The sequence below is a fragment of the Cucumis sativus genome, chromosome 3 (genome assembly GCF_000004075.3).
Source record: "Cucumis sativus cultivar 9930 chromosome 3, Cucumber_9930_V3, whole genome shotgun sequence".
In the NCBI taxonomy this organism is placed as follows: Eukaryota; Viridiplantae; Streptophyta; class Magnoliopsida; order Cucurbitales; family Cucurbitaceae; genus Cucumis; species Cucumis sativus.
The window spans coordinates 40,110,632-40,133,515 of NC_026657.2; the positions used below are offsets into that span (position 1 = coordinate 40,110,632).

At 29.3% G+C, this 22,884-nt stretch overlaps 3 protein-coding genes across 3 annotated transcripts; 2 read left to right on the top strand and 1 right to left on the bottom strand.

The window, feature by feature from the left end:
- Positions 1-1,456: 1,456 nt before the first annotated feature.
- On the top strand, positions 1,457-5,331 carry LOC101205370 (AT-hook motif nuclear-localized protein 13). The gene is made up of 5 exons (XM_004148459.3): positions 1,457-2,095; positions 2,179-2,231; positions 3,387-3,518; positions 4,491-4,652; positions 4,751-5,331. The coding sequence occupies exons 1-5, from the start codon at positions 1,642-1,644 to the stop codon at positions 5,039-5,041; spliced, it is 1,092 nt and encodes a 363-aa protein (XP_004148507.1). The 5' UTR covers positions 1,457-1,641; the 3' UTR covers positions 5,042-5,331.
- A 1,793-nt stretch (positions 5,332-7,124) lies between these two features.
- On the top strand, positions 7,125-8,001 carry LOC105435042 (auxin-responsive protein SAUR78). Its single transcript, XM_011654352.2, has one exon. It carries the CDS (start codon positions 7,427-7,429, stop codon positions 7,832-7,834), a length of 408 nt encoding a protein of 135 aa, XP_011652654.1. The 5' UTR covers positions 7,125-7,426; the 3' UTR covers positions 7,835-8,001.
- A 2,445-nt stretch (positions 8,002-10,446) lies between these two features.
- LOC101219835 (AT-hook motif nuclear-localized protein 23) lies at positions 10,447-12,095 on the bottom strand. Its single transcript, XM_004148434.3, has one exon. The coding sequence runs from the start codon at positions 11,702-11,704 to the stop codon at positions 10,889-10,891; it is 816 nt and encodes a 271-aa protein (XP_004148482.1). The 5' UTR covers positions 11,705-12,095; the 3' UTR covers positions 10,447-10,888.
- Between the last annotated feature and the right edge of the window lie 10,789 nt (positions 12,096-22,884).

The following is a 22,884-nucleotide window of genomic DNA, read 5'->3' on the forward strand; positions in this document are numbered from 1 at the left end:
TTTGTATATGCAATATTTAGTCATCAATATAGATAAGTTGAATCAATGATCTATATCAATGCCAATAATCTAGTCATTGTGTTAGTAACAATTTTGTTGTTTTCTTTAAGAAAAATGTTAAGCTATGAATTTTAAAATCAAGCTAGATTTTGAAAACTAAAAAAGAAAATAGCTTTCAAAATTTGACTAAGAATTCAAAATTTCAAAATAGCTTGAGAAAAATGCAAATCACTCTAAGAAATAAAAAGGAAATAAACATGTTAGTTTTTTTATTTAAACGAGCTATTTTTGTTAGACCTTATTTATAAGAGTAATAACGAAGTTAGTAGTTATCTTGATCTTTTGCTATTTTGGACATATGAAGAATCTTTCTTATTCTATGTGTAGTTAGGATAGTTTTTTGCAAAAATGTAATTTAGAAATGAATTAAAAAGCGTTTTGGCTAATTGACATGACCTTTAAGTAGGGTTGAAAATTATAATTACAAAATGGAATAATTAACGCATTGATTGGTTGTATAGCTAAATATGAGTTTAAAGTCGTTGAGTTATAGAATTGACCAATTTCTGTTTTATTTATGTAAAACCTTGATTATTTTTAAAAATAACAAAATAAATTAAAATATTTACAAGCTATAATAAAAATATGAATTCCATCAATGATAGTCACTGATAGACTTCTATCAATGTCAGTCATAGAAGCATATCAATGGCTATTCTATTATTGATAGAATCTGAAAATTTTGTTATATGTTGTGTCAAATTTGTTATTTTTTACAATTTTCAAATTTATATGAAAATTGCATTAGACGACAAATTTTTTTTTAGAAAAAGTACAACTCATAAGAATATGACAAATAAGTAATTAATCATATCATATACCGATCAAAAGGCTATCATAGGATTATCATAGAGCTATTAGAGAGTTATGATTTTAAATTTGTTACTTTTGCAATTTAAAAAATATAGTGACATACACTTTATATATCATAATTTATTTTATTTTTACTATTTTTGCACTGGTCTAAATATATATTTTTACACTCTAAGTATTGCCTAATAGAAACACTACAAAATGTACAGCAAATCAATATAATAAAAAAAAATTGGAAAAAAAATGTGTTAAATGAAAATGATTTCAATTTAACTATTAGTTTAGGATGAAAAATTGAAAAAGGTGAAAAGTAGGAATTAAACTTATATAATAACTGAATTATATATTTAGGAGATTTTGATGGGACATTCCTATATTTGTGTGTATTTATATATATATACACTAATGTGTATTAAATTAAAGTTGAGAATATGAATGAGAAGAAGGAATTTTTGAGAATACAATATTAGAATATATAATAATGTGTGAATCCTATAAAGCCCATAAAAATAAACCCTAAAAAAATAATAATATTATAGAAATTTTAAAATCCCCATTGGTTTCTTTTATTTCATTTCATTTCATTTCAATACTTCCCTTCTAAAACTTCCCTTCACTATTTCTTTCTTCTTCACTCATATTTCCCATTTTTAAGAACAATAAGAACAACCCAAGAAGAAGAACAACAACAACAACATCAACAACAAGATTCTCTTTACTCTCAATTTACAAACTTTCTGTTTCTTGATCCTCTCTCTTTCTCTTTTAATGGATTCACTTGATACTCCACCTCCCCCACTTTCTGCACCCTCCAACATGGCCGTCGGAGGACAACCCGCGTATTCACCCGCCAACAACAATGCCTCCTCCACCATTGCTCTCAATCAACCTTCAGCTCAAATGATCCCCCCTTCATCCCGATTTCCCTTTAACCACCCCGTGATCCCACCTTCATCCGTACCTTTGGATTCTCTCAACGTTTCTCCTTACGACGGATCGCATTCCGCTAATTTCAACGTTGATTCCGGTAAGAAAAGGAGAGGCCGCCCCAGGAAGTACGCTCCTGATGCTAACAACATTGCCTTGGGTTTGGCTCCTACACCCACTGTTGCCTCTTCTCTTCCTCACGGAGATTTGACCGCCACTCCTGATTCGGAACAACCCGCCAGGAAAACCAGAGGAAGGCCACCGGGGTCCGGAAAGAAGCAATCCAATTCCATTGGTATTGTTTATTGAACTTTTACTGTTTTCGTTTCTTTGTTGTTCCTGTTTATTGATAGTTTGAGGGAATTTTTTGTCGTGTAGGTTCAGGTGGAACTGGTTTTACTCCTCATGTCTTATTGGCGAAGCCTGGAGAGGTCTGTATTTTTCTTATCTAATTTTCTTCTTATTATTATTATTATTGAAATTTGAATGATGGGTTCTTTCTAAAGTCATCTTTAGCTTAACTTATTATAATAGGAAAAGTGTTGCAGCAGTCACTTGCTCTTGTTAAATTACGTTTAGAATATATGGTAAATTGGTTATCCTATATTAAATGGGATTCTGGATTTCTGGTCTCTCTTTTGGCTGGTTCATTATCATTATATCCAAATTAAATATTCTAAAAGCTAAAAAAGGTTTTTTTTTGGGGGGGGGGGGGGGGGGGGGGGGGAATGTGGTATTCCTGAATTTATCTGCTAATAGTTGATATCCTAAGTATATTGTAATTGTTTTATCCTTTTTAAGAAACCGAACATCCTTGACTTTGATAATTTTGTGCAGGCTTAGTATATTTGCATAAAGAAATGATTTTAAGTAACATTGTTCTCAAAAGGTAACATTAAAAAAGAAATTTTGTAGTTGGGTAAACAGAGTAACTATTTTGTGAACATGACATTTATGAGGTAGAAGTTGCCATGAATGCAAATTTCCGGCAATGAATAGGCATGAAACTTTTTTTTTAAAAAAAAAAAAAAGAATTAAACAAATGATATGTTATTGATGTAGTTCTAGGTGTTTGGAAGCTATCAATTTTCCCGTTATAAGAATCAAAATGAATTTCTGGTTACTTGCAACATGATTTTAAGATCTGCATTGTCCCTAAAGCTTTGCATTAATTTACCTCACTCTCCTTTAGTTCTTTGTTTCTTCTTAAAAAATATTTTATCAATCGTGTTGGGACCTCTATTTCTTTTCTCCATTTTACCTGTAAATTGCATCTGTTTGCTCTTCTTGGGTTCCTATGATTAACCCTTTCGGTAACTGTGATCTTTCCTTGGATTGCACCAGTTGGAGGAATTTCTCGTAACCCTTTGGTTTTTGTGGACTTGTTAGTTTACGAATGAATTTTTTTTTTAGTAAAAAGAAAGTACGCAAGTATAGGCTAGCAATGATCTGTCTCTAATAGGTCATTAGTTTGTTATTGCATGAGTATTTAGGTTGGGATACCGACAACTTTGAAGGTTTTTTCTCTCTTTTTTCTAGTCGAGACTCATTGGTCGAAATATGGGTTCCTTGCTGTATGGTTGCAGGATGTAGCAGCCAAAATTTTGTCCTTCTCACAGCAAGGACCACGAACGGTCTTCATTCTCTCTGCAAATGGTACTCTCAGTAATGCTACCCTTCGACACTCAGCATCGTCTGGTGGTTCTGTGTCATATGAGGTACTTCTATTTTTTTGTTATATTCTCCACCCGATTGCCTTTCTGGATGGATATGATTACAAATGTCTTTCTTTATCTAGTATTCGCCAGTTTCCTTGAATTAGTCGTTAACTCTTGTAAACTTGAAGCCTTTTATTGAACTCCAATCTGATACCGCTATTTAGCCAAGTACATGAACTTTGGATAGGAAAATGGAAAAGGATCGTTCAATTTCGATTGTCTCAGGTTAGTATAACATTTGTTTGCAATAGATAAAAGGTACATATCCCTGCACACATACACGGTCGTTCCGAGTTTTTATTTGTTCTTATTTAGTTATTTTGTAGAGAATCAGCGGCTCATAGACATGGTTTCTAAGGTCATAAAGAAGCCATATTTGCCTGCAAAATGCATTCGCTTTGGCTATCATCTTGGTCACCTTTTCTATCACCATTTGCACTAGAGTTAAATAAAGGCAAACGCCGATTTTTTTTTTTTTTTTTTTTTTTCTTAATAAATTTATTAAACATCCTAATCTGTTTTTAAATCTCTTGAAAACATAAAGTATCAGAATAAAAAATATATATATGTCATGCGGCTAAACCATCTATCATATATTCTTTTTTTTTTTTTATGTAGAACCGAATTCTTTATTTTGAAAAGTGCATTTTTCTTGGCTCAAGTGGCATTGCTCGTGTGCACTTTTCTTTTATTTAGAAATAATTTTGTTGTGGTCAAGTGATGTGAGCTTTCTAAGCCCAAAAATGAATATTAGGATCCTGACTGAATTCTTGCGGTGAATTGAGAACGTGCCCGTGTGTGTATACGTTCATTGAGAGTTTTTTCTCAATGAAAGTAATTGTTCTTATAAAAGAAAAGACAATCTTATAGAGATTGAGCTTTGAGAATGTCATTCGCAACCTTATACAGATTGAGCTTGAGATCGGTTTTCTAATTTCTAAGTGAAACCATTTGTCTAATCTTTATCTGCAGGGGCACTATGATATTATCTCTCTGTCAGGCTCGTTTTTGCTGTCAGAGAATAATGGAACTCGAAGCAGAACAGGTGGTTTGAGTGTGCTACTGGCTGGATCAAATGGACAGGTTCTTGGCGGTGGAGTTGCGGGAATGTTAATGGCAAGTTCTCAAGTACAGGTACTCTAACCCTTTTCTTAACTTGAGCATCTTCATTTCAGAGCAACTATTAACACTCAAAGCAAACGTCATGAATCGTGCTTTCATTTCATACTCAGGTGATTGTGGGAAGTTTTCTAGAGGATGATAAAAAGTCCAACACAAGTATGCTGAACTCTGGATCTTCATCTGCACCATCACAAATGATAAACTTTGGTGGTGGTGGTGGTGGTGGGCTAGCAGCAGCAGCAGCTAGCCCTCCGTCGTTAGGGGGATCGAGCGGGGAGTCGTCTGGTGAAAATGGAGATAGCCCTCTTAATAATAGGCATCCTGGAATGTTCAATAATTCTAGCCAGCCAATCCACAATCTTCAAATGTACCAATTATGGGCAGGCCAAACACAGCAGTGAGGAATTATTTCGCAATTTGCAACTAACATTGAAGTGCATTAGGATGATGATGATGATGATGTTGATGAAGTCTGCACACATTCAACCATCAGTTTTTGTGAATCTAACTTTTGCAGATGTTTTTTCTTTTAGGTTATAATTAAGATCATTTTCTTCTTGCAATTTGCCACTTCTCTTTTTCTGTTGCACCAAATATTATATATTCGAATCTTTCGCAAGATGCAAAGTCAACAAGTTGTTAACATGTATATCTTACTCTCATATCTTTGCTTTAGCTGGCTCTTCTTTTTCGTAGACCTGTACTTTAGCTTCTTATTCCCTTATAGACTTGAATGGAAGAAAGTGTAAAAAAAGAAGAAGATAGGCTTTCCCCTTTCTAGTATCATAAAAGGATATAGGAAGTTTCACTGGTTTTCTATTATCAGAATCAAAAGATATACTCAAAGGATAAAGGTAAAAAGGAAGAATCAGAAAAGACTACTCCTCTACAGAAGGGAAGAAAGTCTATATGAGACATGGGAGGAAAACCCATCTCATTTATTAATTTGGACCTTGAAAGAATTCTACACAATAAGAATTGATGCTCATTTTGATAACTTAGCAAAAATGTAATGCAATATAAACAAAAGCAAATGGAGATCAATTGTTGCGGTCAAAGCCGTACAAAGGCCCCGTTGATTTTGTGTTGTTGGTTAACAAAGACGAACGCCAAACCCAATACGTCTCCTTATTATGAATTTTAATTTTGTTTTTTCAAACTTTTTTTAAGGACAAAATTTATAATTTAACATTAAGATAAAAATATAAACATGTTAGTGTGTAAAAAGTATAGTATAGTTTATTATTTAATATATAATTTTTTTGGTTTTATTTCCAATTATTGCCGTGACATTTTGTTAAAATTAAGATGTAATTTATAGCTTGAAATAGTAGCATTACATTAAATATTGTGTGTGTATTAAGTTTTTTCTATTATTTACACATTCACCAACCTTGTTCAACTCTTTTTTTTTTTTTTCTCCCTAGAAAAAGTAGTTTGGAAATAATTAATTCTATTTATTTGCCAACCTTATACCCTTTTAATTGGTTGCAAAGAAACAAAAAATGAAAAATGAAAAGCCCTTCTAATTCACTCCTAATATATTGTTTTAATTGCACTTTAACCATTTTTTAAATGGGAGGCACCAACCCTTTTCACCTACTTTTGGGAGTTTAAAATTGGTGAGCTTTTGGTATTATTTAAACAACCATCAATAAATACTTGCAGTGTTTCGTAACTTTCTAATTAAGTTATTTATGTTGATATGTGAACTACTACAACATACTATTGAAATTTTGAATATAATATATAATGTGAGGAAGGAATATCTCGTATAGAATAATGTTATATATATCGAATATCTTGATTGAAATAAGTCATTTTGTTAGGATTTTTCTAAATTCTCATACATAGATAGATACTACTATGTCGGCATCTTTTGAAACATGCCACGATCATTTTTGACATTCAAAGATTCTATTGAATCTAGCTTTTGATTTTAGCAAGAATTTTAGAGATGAGAATTAACATACTCCTACGAGAATCATATCAATATATAGGTTGGAAGCGGGATATAAATTGCTCTCTCTTCAATCTTCACAAGCTATCGAATTGGTGTTCAAATTGCATAGAGATCTCATCTTTGATCGAGAGTGAGAGTAACATTTCTTAGACTCGGTTTTGTGGGGTTGAATTGTGTAACATACTACGATTTAAATATTGAGTTGAGTATTTTAATCTGTAGCAATTCTTAAACATAGCATTATAAAAAATGTATAGAGAACGGTTAATTCATAACCAATGTGATAATTGGATTAGAAATGTAAAAGCAATAATAAATATATGTCCCCATGTTGAAGGGCTGTATTATATTATGAGATGACATGACACGACTTTGTGTGTCAGCCTTTCCCATGAGTGAATAATCAAAGTCTTGTTTCCTTTGACCCTACGCTCATAAACCAAAGTCGGCAACGGCTCAAAAGTAATCCCAACACTTCATTCGATATATCCAAGAAGATTCTTTCCTCCATCTCAACGGATCCTTCTCTCTCTCTCTGATCTTTCTTTCCACTTCCTCTCAATAACAATGACCTTTCACCCACATTTAACAGTTACACTTCACCAGTTAAAACCTATATATAAACAAATAAAACCCCTTCTAAATATATTACCTTCTTTTCTTCTTTCTCTCTGCTTAAAAGACTCTTTCAATAAGACCCTTTCAACACATCTATCTGTCTTTACTTCCATCTATATAAACTTAGATCTATGGTTTTTCCTCTACTCTAATTAACCCTAAACAATACTATATCTTTACCTTACCTCTTCTAACAAAACCCCAAATGGGTTGTTTGGTTCTTCCTTGCTACGTCATGAAGAGACGACGACGCCGGAGATCAACCCAACCCCACCTCGGCTACCACCGTCTCAACAAATCCAACTTCGGCCGCAACGAATATATTGGAGATCATGCAGAGAGTAGTCTAGTGAAGGTTGTGGCGGGAAAAGAGAGGAGAGAATTCTTAGTAGACCCTTTTGTGTTGGAAGAAAATCCGTTTCGGATCTTGATCGAAAAAGGAGGAGATGACGATGAAGATGAAGATGGAGATGGAAAAAGGAAAAGGGTTATATTTGTTGATGTTGATGCTATTTTGTTTGAGCATTTGCTATGGCTAATGTATAACGATTGTTCTTCTTTGTTTAAGCTAAATGTAGAGGAAATTCTTGACTTTTATGCTCAAGATTTTTAGAGGCGATAAGAGAGAGATATATAGAATTAATTCAGTCAATACACACACACACATATGTATTCGCAATAATTGTTAAAGTTTATGTAAAAGGTACTGTTCCTGTGATGGAATGAACAAAATAAGATACTAATTATTCAAGTATTAGACTTCGTTTCACCAAAGGCTAATAATTGAGTTGAGCTCCATTGATCAGAACCTTACAATGTTGAAGTTGCAGCACCTATGGTTAGTACATCTCCTGCATTTCACATGTACCATTGGAGTATATCTCAAAGGGCCAGCAAAGCAATATCTTGTGTACAAAGATTGTCATATAGTGTAGGGCATTCTAATCCAGTATTAAGCCCATTTGAGCTTCCACTAAATGGGTTTTCATATTGTACTTAGAAAGAAAGCCCAACTCAAACACCCATTGTTCCATAATTTGGCCCAATATTTATTCTTTTCATCATAATTAATACCTATAGTTGATATAATAAGATATATTTTTTATTGCATAACAAACAACCTAACATAGGCACTAACTTTTATCCTAAGGTTTGATGAGTCATTTTTCGTATCTATCACACATTGAAAAGCATATGTATATTAATTATTTAATCAAAGGGTAAGTTTCTCAAAAGTCTCAACACACTAAAAAAAAAAAGGTCTCTTGGGCATGTGCAAACAAATTAGTTTGGTTGATCTCCAAAAGTATGCTTCTTCCATTTTTATGAGGTCCAAAAGTATGCTTCTTCCATTTTTATGAGTTCTAATTAAACAATATCTTTGGGAGATCGGTTCAATTTTCTTTTACCCAAATATGTTCTTGTATACGCACATATAATCAATATAGGGATGTTATAATTTTCATTAGAAAATAGTTTCTTACTCTTACGTTAGCTTTAGATAAAATTTATACCATCAACTCTTAGGTCATAAATTTGATACCTCTTGTTTCATACATAATTATAATAACATAATAACAAATATAGTTGCAAAAATTACTCTTGAAATTCAATGATAGTTGAAATTATAGCTTTAAAGTTTGACCCCTTAAACTAATTAATTTTATGACGGAAACATTTTACTACCAAGTAACCATTTTTGTTATAAGAACTCACGTATTCGTTTATGTAAAGATATGTACGTGAGAAAATAATTATCGAATACTTCTATTTGTCATTGGAATTTTACTCATTCTACCTATATTAATTTTCTTACGAGACTACTTTGATGTTGTCTAAAAGTTTTCTTAAATCACCCTTTTCACACAAAAATCAATATTAATCGAATAGAATAGCATTGTTACCGTGAATTTAATGTGAATCTTTTAGACTATTTACTAAGTGGATAGCTAAAGGGAAGTTTAATATTATATTTTGCAGCAAGCTTTAATAATTGTATTTAACTAAAATATGTAACTAAATTTTAACTTCTTTTCCAAAAAAATACTTTTTTTTATTTCATATGGTTAATATTTTATACTTACATTTAATTGGTAAAATTTTAATAGTATAATTATTGCTAAAAGTGAATTTGGCTTAAAGATATTTACAACATAAATGAGTCGGAGTTTCAATTCACCTTCTCGACCTTCTCATATAGTTATTGTAAAAAAATAACAATATGACCCTATTGTAATTATAATTATATAATATAATCAACAAATTTATTAAACCAACACAATTATATATCCAACATTTATCAAGTTCATCTTCATATTTACTTTGCTCTAAAAAAATCTTCATACTTTTCCTAAGAATATGTATAAACAAAACAACCATATACATTACCATTTTATTCCCCCTAGGCTTATATTTTTGTTGTTATTGTTATTATTTTGGTATTCACATTTTTTTAGGAGAATTCGATCTTATGATCATATATCATCATGCACCACATGAATTATATATTCCTATTTTATATAGAATATACTATATTGATTAAAGTTCAATAATAACCACATAAATATCAATCAAGAAATAATTTGAATATGGTAAATTAATTAAATTAAAGTTATGCTGTTTATAATAAGTTAAAATAATGCTTTCTTAACCCATTAAACATTGCATAAACTTCAACTATATCGGATTAACAATAAGTTTAATTAGTTACATATAAAATGCTACAAATTATAATTAACTTCAATATATAAAACTCCATGATTGCTAAATCTACTTGAAATCTCAACCCAAATTTTAGGGAAAACACTTTGCATAAAATTAATTGTATAATCGATAACCTTTTTTTAAAAAAAAATAACAAAACAAAATAATTGCAATGCTGTAAGAGAATGTATTTTATGAATGGATAAAAAGAAATTGATATTTCAAGTGCTTAATTAACCCCAAAAGAAAGACCAATCCTTCTGATTATAGAGTACTAATCCAGCTTAATTAATTAGCATCCAAAAGAATGAAAAGTGTTTTTTTTTTTTTTTTTCATTTAACTTAAGCTTTTCAAGAACACCTAAAATAACTTACTGACAGAATTTCATACATGTAAATTAAATTAACAAACGCTTAATTATCAAGTAATTAAGATCATATGCTAATGAAAAATATAAAACTTCATAAATTAGATAAGTTGTTCAATCTTTCGAATGTGTATAAAAGATCAAGAACACAATAAATAAAAAGAGGAAGAAATTGTCATATTATTGAGAATCTGAACCCTTAAACCAAATTGTTTTAGGTCTAATTCAGATTAAAGAGTTTTTTCATCATCACCATACACAGATTCAAAAGTACAAAAGATTAAAAAGAAAGAAAGAAAAAAAGATGAGGGTTTTGAGAGGGTAATAAACAAGAAGATAATTAAGAAAACTACAACAATCCACAAATATGTAGAACACATACCTACATTTCTATATATATATATATATATATATATAGTGAAATTCATCATGGGAAAGAAATTATTAATTGAAATTCCATAAAATCTTCTGAAAGTTCTGACCTTGACTTTGGAGTTTCTCCCATGAATAAGAACAAGAACAAACAACCCCATCTTCTTGCTCCGCCATCAATATTTGAGAGAGTTTATTTTTCTCTGCAATTTCATTTTGAGTTTTTAGAATGGTAGTTGAATTTGGTTTTGCATATTTATAGGCAAATTGAAGAAAGGAAGCCCTGAAGATGGATCTGGAAATGGATTATTGCTTCCACCTCCACCGACGTTATTGCCACCACCCTGCGAGGTTGGTTGTTGCATCTGATCTTGTTCTTGTTCTTGTTGTTCTTGTTCTTGATCTTCTAGTGGCAATCTCTCATAGGCTACATTTGTAAACGATGCAGCGATGATTGTCACTGGCCCTGCTGCCACTAATTCTCCCACAACGTTTCCACCGACCACTTGCCCTTGTCCACCGGCTAAGTATATAGTCAAACTAGTGGCGCCAGGTGGAGCAGGCGGCGGCAAGAAAGATCCAGAAAGGGATAATATCTCAAACCTCCCTTGTAGAGTTAACACAGACCCCGTTGCAGTCGGTTGCCGTAAGTTGACATTGGTTACCATTCCGTTCCCACTTAAGATGCAGATCCCGCGTTGGCGACGACGAGCATAAGTGGCGATGCAATCGAAGACGTCGCACCCACTACCAACCTCAAGAATATGAGCCCTTAGGGTATTGGCGCTTTCCCGAGTTATGATGACCGGTGGCTTTGGCTTGTTTTTAGAACCGGGTGGACGACCACGTGGACGACGAGAGGCAACCATATCGGTGGTGGTGGTGGGGACAAATTCCAAGGGATGATGGGGGGAATCGTCGTCATCGTGACGAGATTGAGAGTCGGGATGGTGGTGGTGGTGATGGTGGCCGATGGGGAGGTTGAAATTAGGGGTTTGAAGTTGGTGAATATAGCGATTGCCTAAATCCAAACCAGCCATGGAGGGAAGGACTGAAATGATATTAAAAGGGGTTTGAAAAAAGAAAAGGAAGAAAACAGAAAACTATGAATAATATTAAAATAGGGGGAAATTTTTTTAAGAATTTAAGAGCACTTGAGATATAATAGGAAGGAGAATTTTTTTTTTTTTTTTTTTATAAACAACTGTTGCTGTTTGGATTGTTTAATTGAAGGAAGTGGGAGAAAGAAAATATATAAATAAATAAAAAAAAAAGTAGAAAAAGAAGAGAAAAAAAGAGAGAAAAATAAAGGGTTTTTTGTGATAAAACTATGAGAGAAGAAGAAGAGGGATGGAGTGCAGAGAAAGGAAAAGGCTAGAGAGAAGAAGAAGAAGAGGGAGAGGGAGAGGGAGAAGAAGAAGAAGAGGAAGAAGAAGAAGAGGTAATTAGAGAGAGAGGGAGAGAGAAAATGATAAAGAAACAAAGCTTAAGTATATGTATTATAGAATATTAATTTGTTGACAATTTGTTGTTTATTCTTCTTTTCAATCCCTTTTCTTTGAAGGAGAATTTTTTCTTTCTTTCTTTTTGTTTTTGTTTTTTTCTTGGTTGAACAATAGGTGAAGGTAGAGATTGGAATTTTCATCTTTTTAAGTTCTATCTGGATCATGTTAAGTTGGAATATGTAACGTTACATTTGGTGTGTTTATAAATACTAACCCAAATTTTAATACCAAAAGTTCACAAGTTTAATTTTAGTTCTCAATCTTTTAACAACTAAAGCTAAACTATTTTGCTTTACATATGTTTTTTTATTTTTGAAAATTAAGTCTAAATACATTCATTTCACCACTAAGTTTCTTCATTTTTTTTCTAACTTTTACACCAATGTTTTAAAAGAAATAAGTTAAAATTTGAAAACTAAAAAATAGTTTTAATTCATCCTCTCTTTTTTTCTTTTTTAGATTTGGCTAATAATTTATAATAAAAAAAATTGAGAAGAAGTAGACTTAATTTTCAAAAACACAAAAGAGAAAATGAAATATTTATATAACAAAACCAAATTGGTTATCTCTAGTGGGAATGCTTGGATATTCCTACTAATCCTTCTCATATCATTTTTAAAAATCGAAACGAAATTATTATCGAACGAGATGTTCATGATAATTAAAGTTTTTAGAGTAGTAACTATTAAACTACTATCCCAAGTTGGTATGTATGAGGTGAAAGATTAGAGTCAAATTTCAAGAACTATGATAAAGATCGAATTCAACTAAATAACTATCGGTAGATTTTCAATTAATATAATTAATAGGACATCCTAATATAAACATATAGGTGTAGCAAATAAGGAAAGATGGGGCAATTTCTCCCTTTTGAACTTGTCTTAGGTCAATTAGAAAAACTTAGCTATATATATAGTTTGTCTCCCTATATAGTTTTACATTTGAAAGTTTATTCATATGAAATTATAAGCTAACACTTTTGCTAATTATTTTGCCTATTCTTTATGAAAATTTCTGACCTACCTTGAATTATATCCAACATTTTTAAATTAAAATATCATTTTTATCCGTATCATATAAAATATTTCAATTATTAAATTATAAATATGGTTTAACTATATATATATATACACATATATAGTTGTTCATATATAGTTTATCCTCTTATATATGTTCTTAAAAAGAAGCACTTATATTCTCTCCTATGTTTTTTTCTGAATTGGAATTATTATCATTTGACCAACTTTATTCTAAACTAATTTATTATAAAGGATTCATTTTAAATTTCTTTGAAACCTAAAGATAAAAAAAACATTATCAAGGAAGTATATGATCAAATTAGCTTCTATTCATTTAGGATACATTTGATAAGTTAAATTCCAACTTTTGATAAGTTAAGTTTGGCTAACTAAAAACATATTTTTTCCCTTTAAAAGAATAAATTTAAATCATCTTAAAAATAATTTTATAAAAAATTGCATAAAAAGAAAACAGTTCATGACACTTTTTTTTTTTTTGTTATATTGTAAATTTAGCAAATATAACAGTAATCAAATGATAATTTGACGGTAATCTACTTTTAAATTTGTTATTTTTGTAATTTAAAAAATGTTATAAACAATCTAGTTGAAGGTTTTAGAAAATATTTTTATTTTGTTTTTTCTCTTTTATTAAATTAAGTTTATTTTTTCTTCAAATCTTTCACCAATTTGCATATTCTTATTCATATTCTAAAAACAATTTTTTTAAATTAATTTTCAAAATTTAGCTTATTCTTTTAAATCATTTCAAAATGAAAATAACAAAGGAATGAAAGTTAGAAAGGGAAGTAAAATTTATACACAATAATTTTTTCCAATAACAAATTTGACAAAATATTTACAACATATAACAAAATTTCATATTCAATCAATAATAAATATTAATAAAAATTGATATACTTTTATTAGTAACATTGATAAACAATGATATAAATTTATCAATTTTTATATCATCGTTAGAATTTAAATTTTTTTTATAATACATAAATATTATAATTTATCTTACTATATTTTCATTTATACTTATACTTAACTTTAAAAAACAAAATAGTTACAGTGTTTCCAATCTTTTATATAAAGCAATTTTCTTTAGATAAAGTAAAAATAGGTGTGCCAAACATGTTTCGAAATCTACCTAATCAAATCACATAAAACAGATCAATCAGTTTTCCAAAGTACAAATATTTAAAATCTTCTCTGTTACCAATGATAAAATATATATCGAATAACTATAAAGTTTCATAATGTCTATGAATTCCATGTTACAACAATTAATGTAAAATGAGTACATATTGACTTTTTTTTCATAGAATAAACAAAATATATTTTTTCCTAAATAAATAAACAAATAAAATATCTCCAATACACATAAAATTTAATAATTGTGGTTTTTATCACATCCATTCATGCATGTATATATTTTAAAAACAACTCATAATTGGATAAGTCACACATCCAAGAAATATACATATATATAATAATTTGATGCAACCATTATACTATATAGATATATATATATATATATAGTTGTCTCTTGATATGATTGCTTAATGTAGATTCGACCACTAAATTATCAACTATTATTGTAAATTGTATAATTGATCCTATTAATTAAATTTACCCTATAACCTTAATTGTTAAACTTTTCAATTGTAAGTGATTAATAATTTCATCAATTGAGCTCTTATTTTCTTAAAGTTTGATGGTTAGATATAAGTTAACCAGGGTTTAGAACAAAGTTGACCATAAGTTAGGGTTTAGTACAACAAAACCTAAAAAGATTAGGGCAATTTTTCTTTCTTTTCAAAACTAAAGAAATGGGGGCTACAAATGGGCAAGTGGACTTCCACCTACGGCGCCCTTGGGTCCTACTTTTGTCCCCTTTATCCCACCCTTTGGACGGCCATTTTTTATTCACTTTTTTCGGTACTCGCCCCTCTTCATCCAAACCATCCTAATCTCGTAATAATTGCAATCAATATCTCTTTTAACCTTATAACAATTTTTAACCTTATAACAATTTTTAATAAAAATATATAAATTGTTATAGACTTTATCATTGATAAGATCTACAAACATTTTAAATCTTCTTAACGTTACGTATTTATGTGTTTGGTAATTATTTTATTATTTATATATATTTTTTGTGTTTATTTTCTTAATTTTTTATATTGTTAAACGACAAAAGTATATTTGGAGTGATGTTTGTAGTCTTCGTTTTTCAAAAATTAATTAAAACAACTTAATCTTGAATTTAACTCAAATTAATAATTGAATGTTATAATGTTTAATTAATTGTATATTTTTTTTGTCGGTTAGTGTCTACTAATCCATTTGTTTCTGAATGAGACAAAAAATGAAAAGAAATTAAATCAAGAATTCGTTTTTTTAACATCCAATTAATGGGCTTCTAAATATGTGTGTATATATAAACAATAAATTATGTTTTGATGAGTTGATTATAATTTGTTATGGTAGCAAGTTGGAATAAACGAATAATGGGAGAGATAATATGTCCAACCGACCGAACTATAAGGGTTTGACCAATTGATATCGATTGCTTTTGGCTCAATTTTTGATTGGATTATTATTGGAACATCATCAATTTTCAACTTTTTCATGAATTAATGAAGGTTATAGATTAATTGATCATTATATTTATATAAGGTTTGACCCATGATTTGATATATATACATATTATCTAGCTTAGTATAGGATGAAGTTGGATGGTGGGGTGACTTCATTGATTTGTAAAATAAATTAGTAGATTGAAAAAACATCTTACATTAGTAAAAAATTTATTTTTTAATATGTTTAATTTAATTCACTATGAGAATAAAGGTCTTTTCTAACACACAAATTTGTAAAAAAAAAAAAGCTTAGGAAACAGTTGTCCATAGCCTACATTGACACAAACATTCGTCAAGATAGAACTATCAAAAGAGTCAATATCGGCTCAATCCCATTAGATGAGGAATAGAGAAGTACCTATGCGAACAACTACATAAAATTATTGGCATTAGGATCATGACAGTGTATCATGATGTAGAGGTACAAATGGTGTCTCATAAGAGGTTTTTCTTTTTTACGGATGGATATCATATCGTACAAATGAATATGTTTAACTTTAAAGTAATTTATGCTGTAATATACCAGAAGAAATTAGGTTATAATAACTTTCAAATGATGATAATATATCCCTAGAAATGAGGGTTCTAATTATTTACATTATCCTATAATTTGATTTTCCCAGTGTCTCTTGGAACATCAAAAGGGCTTTTCTCTTGTAATAATTAAATAATACCTCATTAATCTGTTTGGTAATTAATTTGTTCCTAATCTTATTTGCCCATAAATAATTACAAGATTATGTTTCCTAGTATTATATATTTATTTCAAAAAATTAGATGTTAGAAAGGAGAGAGAGAATATTTAGTACAATATTAAGTGGAAACTTTGTATTAAAATATGCAATATAAATAATGGGTAAAAGAGATAGATGCTTGGAAGTGTTAGAAAAAAGAAATATATTTATGTTTAATCAAAGAGTAAATTATAGCATTAAACACAATTTGGGCACAGATTCTTATTCAGATAAGATTTTCCTTTGCAGAAACGAACATTTATATATTATAAAAAGTAATTATATATTTATTTTACATATAATTATAAAAGTAATTAATTATTTAAATAAACAATGGCTTATGGCTAGGGTTTTGCAGCTTGTCAAAATCTAATAATGCCTAGCTGAAGATTCAAGCAAGAACTTAGTTCAATTCTATATTATATATGTTTATAATATACTTTCCTAAGATAGCTAGGTAAAAGAAGATATCTATCTATAAATCTATGTATCCTCGTACAATATATTTATTTATAACCCAATGTTTCTTTTCTTTTTCTCAATAATAATAACAATTGTGTGCCCCCTTTTAAAATAACAACCATATATATAATTAAAACTTGTAATTTGGAGTTTTATAATTGATTGATCATGATTAATATTCATATTTTGAATTGGGTTTAGAGCCAATCTTTCACTTACACTAGGTTATATATCTATATAGTCAAATTATAACATTTCCACAACCCATTATTCTTAATATTTAATGAAAAATTATAAAATAATATAAGTGTTAATGATACTTTAATATACAATATATTTTTGTTCTTTATAAATATATATGGTACTACTTTTCAATTTTATTTAAAGAAAAATTGTATTTAAAAAAAAAACAGGATATGATGTTTTTTCTTTATATTATAAAAATGACAAATAATTAGTGATATTAGATGGCTATCAAAGAGCTATCGGAGGGTTATGATAGAACTATCATAGAATTATCGAATTTTAAATTTGTTACTTTTGCAATTTAGAAAATGTAGTGACATAGATTTTATTATCATAATATTTTTTACTATTTTTGCAAGCACTCCAATATAAACTTCTTATTTTTAATTCTATTTGTCAATTGAGCAATACTCGTTATACTTCACAGCATAGCATTTGTTGATAATAATATACATCATAATTACAACAAGATCTAAATTCTTAGAAGTACAATAAGGATTAACAAGGAAGTAGTGTAAATGGAGCAGTTCGCCATGTCTTTTTCACAAACTATATGTATGATTTAATTAAATATATTTTTGATCGAGCCAACATAATTTGATAACTCTATTTTATCTGTTTAACAAATTTTTAAATATTTTAATGACATCATTTGTTTTCTTGTATGCTATTATTGTCGCACTCTTTCTTTTCTATCTTCCCTCTCACCCACTTTAGGTGTAGGAACGATTTTTCTCTTTCATGTCGTAGATCTCTAATAATTGAGGTGAGAGACACGAGAATATGAAATCTCTAATCGAGTAAAATGTTTATATATATTTAAAAAAAATACAAGGGGAAGGTAGTGGGTTAAATGAATGAAAATCATTTGTCAAACTCAAAAGAAAAAAAAAAACTAAGAAAAATTGAATTAAAATTTGGCTTTCTAAGTTGTAAGAAGTGAACACCAAAGCGTGAGGAGGAAGAAGAAGAAGAAGAAGAAGGTGAGTGACATTCACGTGGAAGTCCAGGTCACAGCCCCAGGGTGGCAACCTATAGTTGTCGGCCACGAGGTGCCTGTCATTTTTGCATTGGGAACCGCTTTGTAACTTTAGCGCTCTAATTCTTCTCCTTAAATTCCGGGTGGTCCCTCTAAATCCCTCCATTTCCAACTCTCACGCTCTTTTCGAACCGCGTGAACTTCAAACTCCCAAGAACCTTTCCTTTTTACTTATTTCGATAAAAATGGAATTTTATTCTAACCTTACTCTATCGTAATATTGAAAAATAAAAGAATCATTAATTAACTAAGTAAGGGTTTAGAAATATAATATTTGAGGTTGATATATGATTTGTATGATTTTTATAAATGCAAACAAGGCATCTAATGTTATCTTGTTGTCTACTTTATGTTATATTCAAACTGCGTGACATGTGATATCATTATTTTATTTATCTCTCTTTATCTCTTTACTTTCTTATATACTGAAATGTCTAATTAGTAGTCATACATGTATATGTAGTTATCTAAATTAATATATTTATTTTGTTATATTGACTTAAATGAATGTAATGGTTTTGTTAGTGTTTGAAAGTTTATATAAAATTATAAAATTGTTATTAAAATAAAACGAATGATGTGATCGTTGACCTTTTCAATTTTCAAGAGGAGAAAGAAATTGACAATGAAAACAACAAAAGAAAAAACATGTTCAGGCTAAAATGTAATTCTAAATTGATTACTGAATATATGATACATCGAGGATGGAACGAAAATGGGATGTAAGCGTCGAAAAGAACGAGTGTTAGGTTGGAAATCTATGGGAAACTCAAAAATGCTCAATCAATACATGGAATTTGAGTTATATTATACATTATGACCTAACCCGTTCCATTATGTCTAGAAACAATATTTTTATAGATTTCACTCTCACCACACAAACAAACAGCGGTTAACATTGTAAAATAGAAGAATATATTTGTCATGTGTCAAATTATGATTGAACAATTTAGTAGGATGTATACATAAAGAATAAATATAAACAAGAATCCGTAATGCATTTAAGTATTTTCAAAGCTACGAAAGATTAGAATTTGTCATATATAAAACCAACAAAAAAACAAAATATGGGAGGGAGATTGAATATAATAAATAGAAGAAATATTGTGTGGAGGAGAAGTAAAATAAGGAAACAAGAGGCTGGGGTTTGTTTGTAGAATCCAAAAGTCATTTTAGTTGCTTTTATATTGTTCTTAGTTTAGGGTTTGGGAAAAGGAAAAAAAAAAACAAACAATTTCAACTTTGTACTTTCATACTTTTCTACACAAAAATATAATTAAAACCTCAAAATTCAGCCCTTCCCACTTTATAATTTCTACTTTTGGAGGTTTTCTATTTCCAAGCTGACCCATTTCATCAAATTTTGAAAGAAAAAAAAAGTTCATTGCTTCTTTATTCCCATCCTTAAAAGAGATAAAAGGGGAAATTAGTATTTTTAACCTATTGGTAGGACTTAAAAATGGTTGATATCTATCTTTAATTAGAAGATTCACACACTATTGAGAGAAGTTGTATATCATTTACATTGAAAATACACCCAAATTAGCTCGAGAAGATTCTGATTTTGCTGATATACACAGCTTAAGGTATAGTCATGAAACTATGGTAACACCTTCTCTCAAACTTAGAGATCAATTTGAGTTTGTTAAGTACTAGAGTGAATTTATCATGTGACTGAACTTTTACGAGATATTTTGTTAGTTGTATTATAATAGAGATGGATAGTAATAAAGATTGTTGCTCTGAAAAGTGATTATGAACAAAATGACAGTCATTCTCAGTGTGTTATGTAGGTTATTCATGAAAAACATCATGAACAATTAGAATAGCATATTGTGTTTATCATAATGAAGTGTAGTAGCAGACAGTTGAGGGACTCTTTCTATTGGTGAATCCATAACAACTCCAAAGTACCATCAACAAGTGACGATATTTAGATTTTGCATTGGAATTGGAATAATCAACAATTTTCTTCTTATTACACCAAAAAAACTAAGGAATTCCTTAAGTAGAAATAAAATTTGTTGTGGACCATCTATTAATAGGGATCACCAGCCCGATTAACATCACAATAGTCATCATGTAACATCAAACATATGAGTATGCAGAAATTTGAAGTCTTAGCTTTAAGTTAAGAGTGGCTCTTTAACGAAGTACAACTGTAAAATGTGTATATAGTTTGAAGACAAATCATGAGCTAATTATTAACCGACATTATAAATGATATAGGAAAATATCTAAGTGAGTTAATTACAATTAGATCAATAAGGATGTGAAGAAGTTGATATATATATCAAGTGAGATTTTGGAAGGAAACTATCAAAGGAATTCAAGTGGACATGTAAACACTTTTAATATTTATTTAATGAATGAGTGCACGACACAACTATAACATTGCAAATTAGACGTTATGCGATCAACTAAACCAAATTAAATGTTTCTTCATAATCCATGTATTAACATTCAACATATCCATAAGAGTGAGTTCATATTATTCTATAGTCAATAAGCATTGAGCTAATTAGATTATAAGATTAAATTAACATAACCTATAGTCAATGAGTATTATTACGTTTTGATTGTTATTTTTTAAGTAAAAGGATTTTAATAATCTTTTGGAAGTTCATTTTTTCCCTATAAGATCTCTTTACTAATCATTTGTATTTTTCAAGGGACAAGGTATGTTTTGATAAAATATAAAGAAACTTCCCAATAATAGACAAATTTATACAAGTCATATCCCATAATAAATAATGTATATGTTTTTTATTAAAAAGAAAAAAAAAAAGTACTTTCCATAAAGCCATGCATCATACCATATTATTTAGCATTCCACTATCAAAGGAAAATAGATTTTCCTTTGACAATTTGACATAATAAAAGATTCATTATGGACAAAATAATAAAACTATTGATCATACCATATATAGATTTTGTTTTCTCATCTTTTTCCAAAATTTATAAATAAACAAATGCTTTTTATTTTAATTTTTCAAATAAAGAAAAGTAGTTATAAGATGTCAATATCTCACAAGGATTTAATAAGAAGATCTTGATTATCTTTAATTTATAAAAGTTGGATTCATATATGTTTTGTCAAGAACACTAATTATTCTTATTTTGTTTCCATTAAACAAAAAGACTGCTTTTAATTGTATTAATTAGTATAAATGATTGACAAAACAAGAAATTTCCTATGGTTTTTATCACTTTAAAAATGTTTTAACTTTTGGATAGTCTTTAAATAATTTTAGTCTTTACTTGACTAACTCATATATATAATAATGGAGGCCACTCCATAAATCTTTTGAGCTTTCCCATGCACCTGCCCCATTCAGTCAAACCACATGCTTCTCCTAACTTTCTTAATTAGCTTTTAATTATTGATTAGTGTTATATTATTAATTAAATTTATTAAACCTTATTAACTTTGCTAATCTCAATTATCACACCTATACACCTACCTTACAATACACTTGTTATCTTCTTTGTTGCGTGAGGAATACAAATGAGAGATTGTAAAACGTGAAAACAACGAAAAAGATTGAATTGAAAACTCTCAATTATATATTCAAACATGAATTTTAGATTATATTTACATTATAAGTTCGTTTCATTACAATCTATATGGATTCAAAAACATGGTTAATTGACGTTATCCACGTGTACTCATTATTACTTTAATGTTTATCATATATTTGAGAGATTATTGAAATTATTGTAATTTTATATTTAAAATGACGGTGTAAATAACGAATGATTGAAAATCTAGATTAATAAAGAAAAAACATTTCAAATAAATTAAAATGTCTATTGTGAAGATTTTTGTTAAATGTTGATTCATCCACCTACTTATGACATGTTGATGTTGGAACTTAATACAAAGATCGCAAATTTTAAACTTATCTTCAAATTTGTTTTTTGTCATGAATCTTCTTCTTCTACTTTGTTAGCATCGTATAGATTTCCATAAATTATGGATGGTTATAAATTCTATTTGTAGACATATATAATATATCTTGTTATATTCTCTTTGGGACACATGCTATCATTTGATGAGTTTATATATATATATATAATTAAAGTACTGATGGTGTTTATAATTAAAGTATTGATGGTGTTTTGTTTCTGATCTGTTTAGTTAAGACTTCATTAATTATCATGTAGTGATCATAACAGAGAAATTAAGGCAATATTTAAGCATCGTTGTTCTAACATTATCTCACTCTAATCATGTATTGTGCTAACTTGTAATTAGTGTGGACAATAGTAATTATTTTGTCTCATTTTCTAGAATAGTTGAGAACGAGACACAATAATTACTCCTCCATATGATTTATATATCCTTTACATGTTCTAAATCAAGTTCTTGGAATAGCAATATAATGAAAGAGTAAAGGGCAGTGTGTGTGTGATCATATTTTTAAAAGAATGAAAAGGGGGATAGGTTAGTTTGGTAGTTGGAATATTAGTAAGGAATTGGGTTACATCGGCTACAAGTTTGGGAGAAAGTCCCATCAAAGTTTCGGTAAGGGTTTTCTCAATGAAAAATATAATTCGTGAT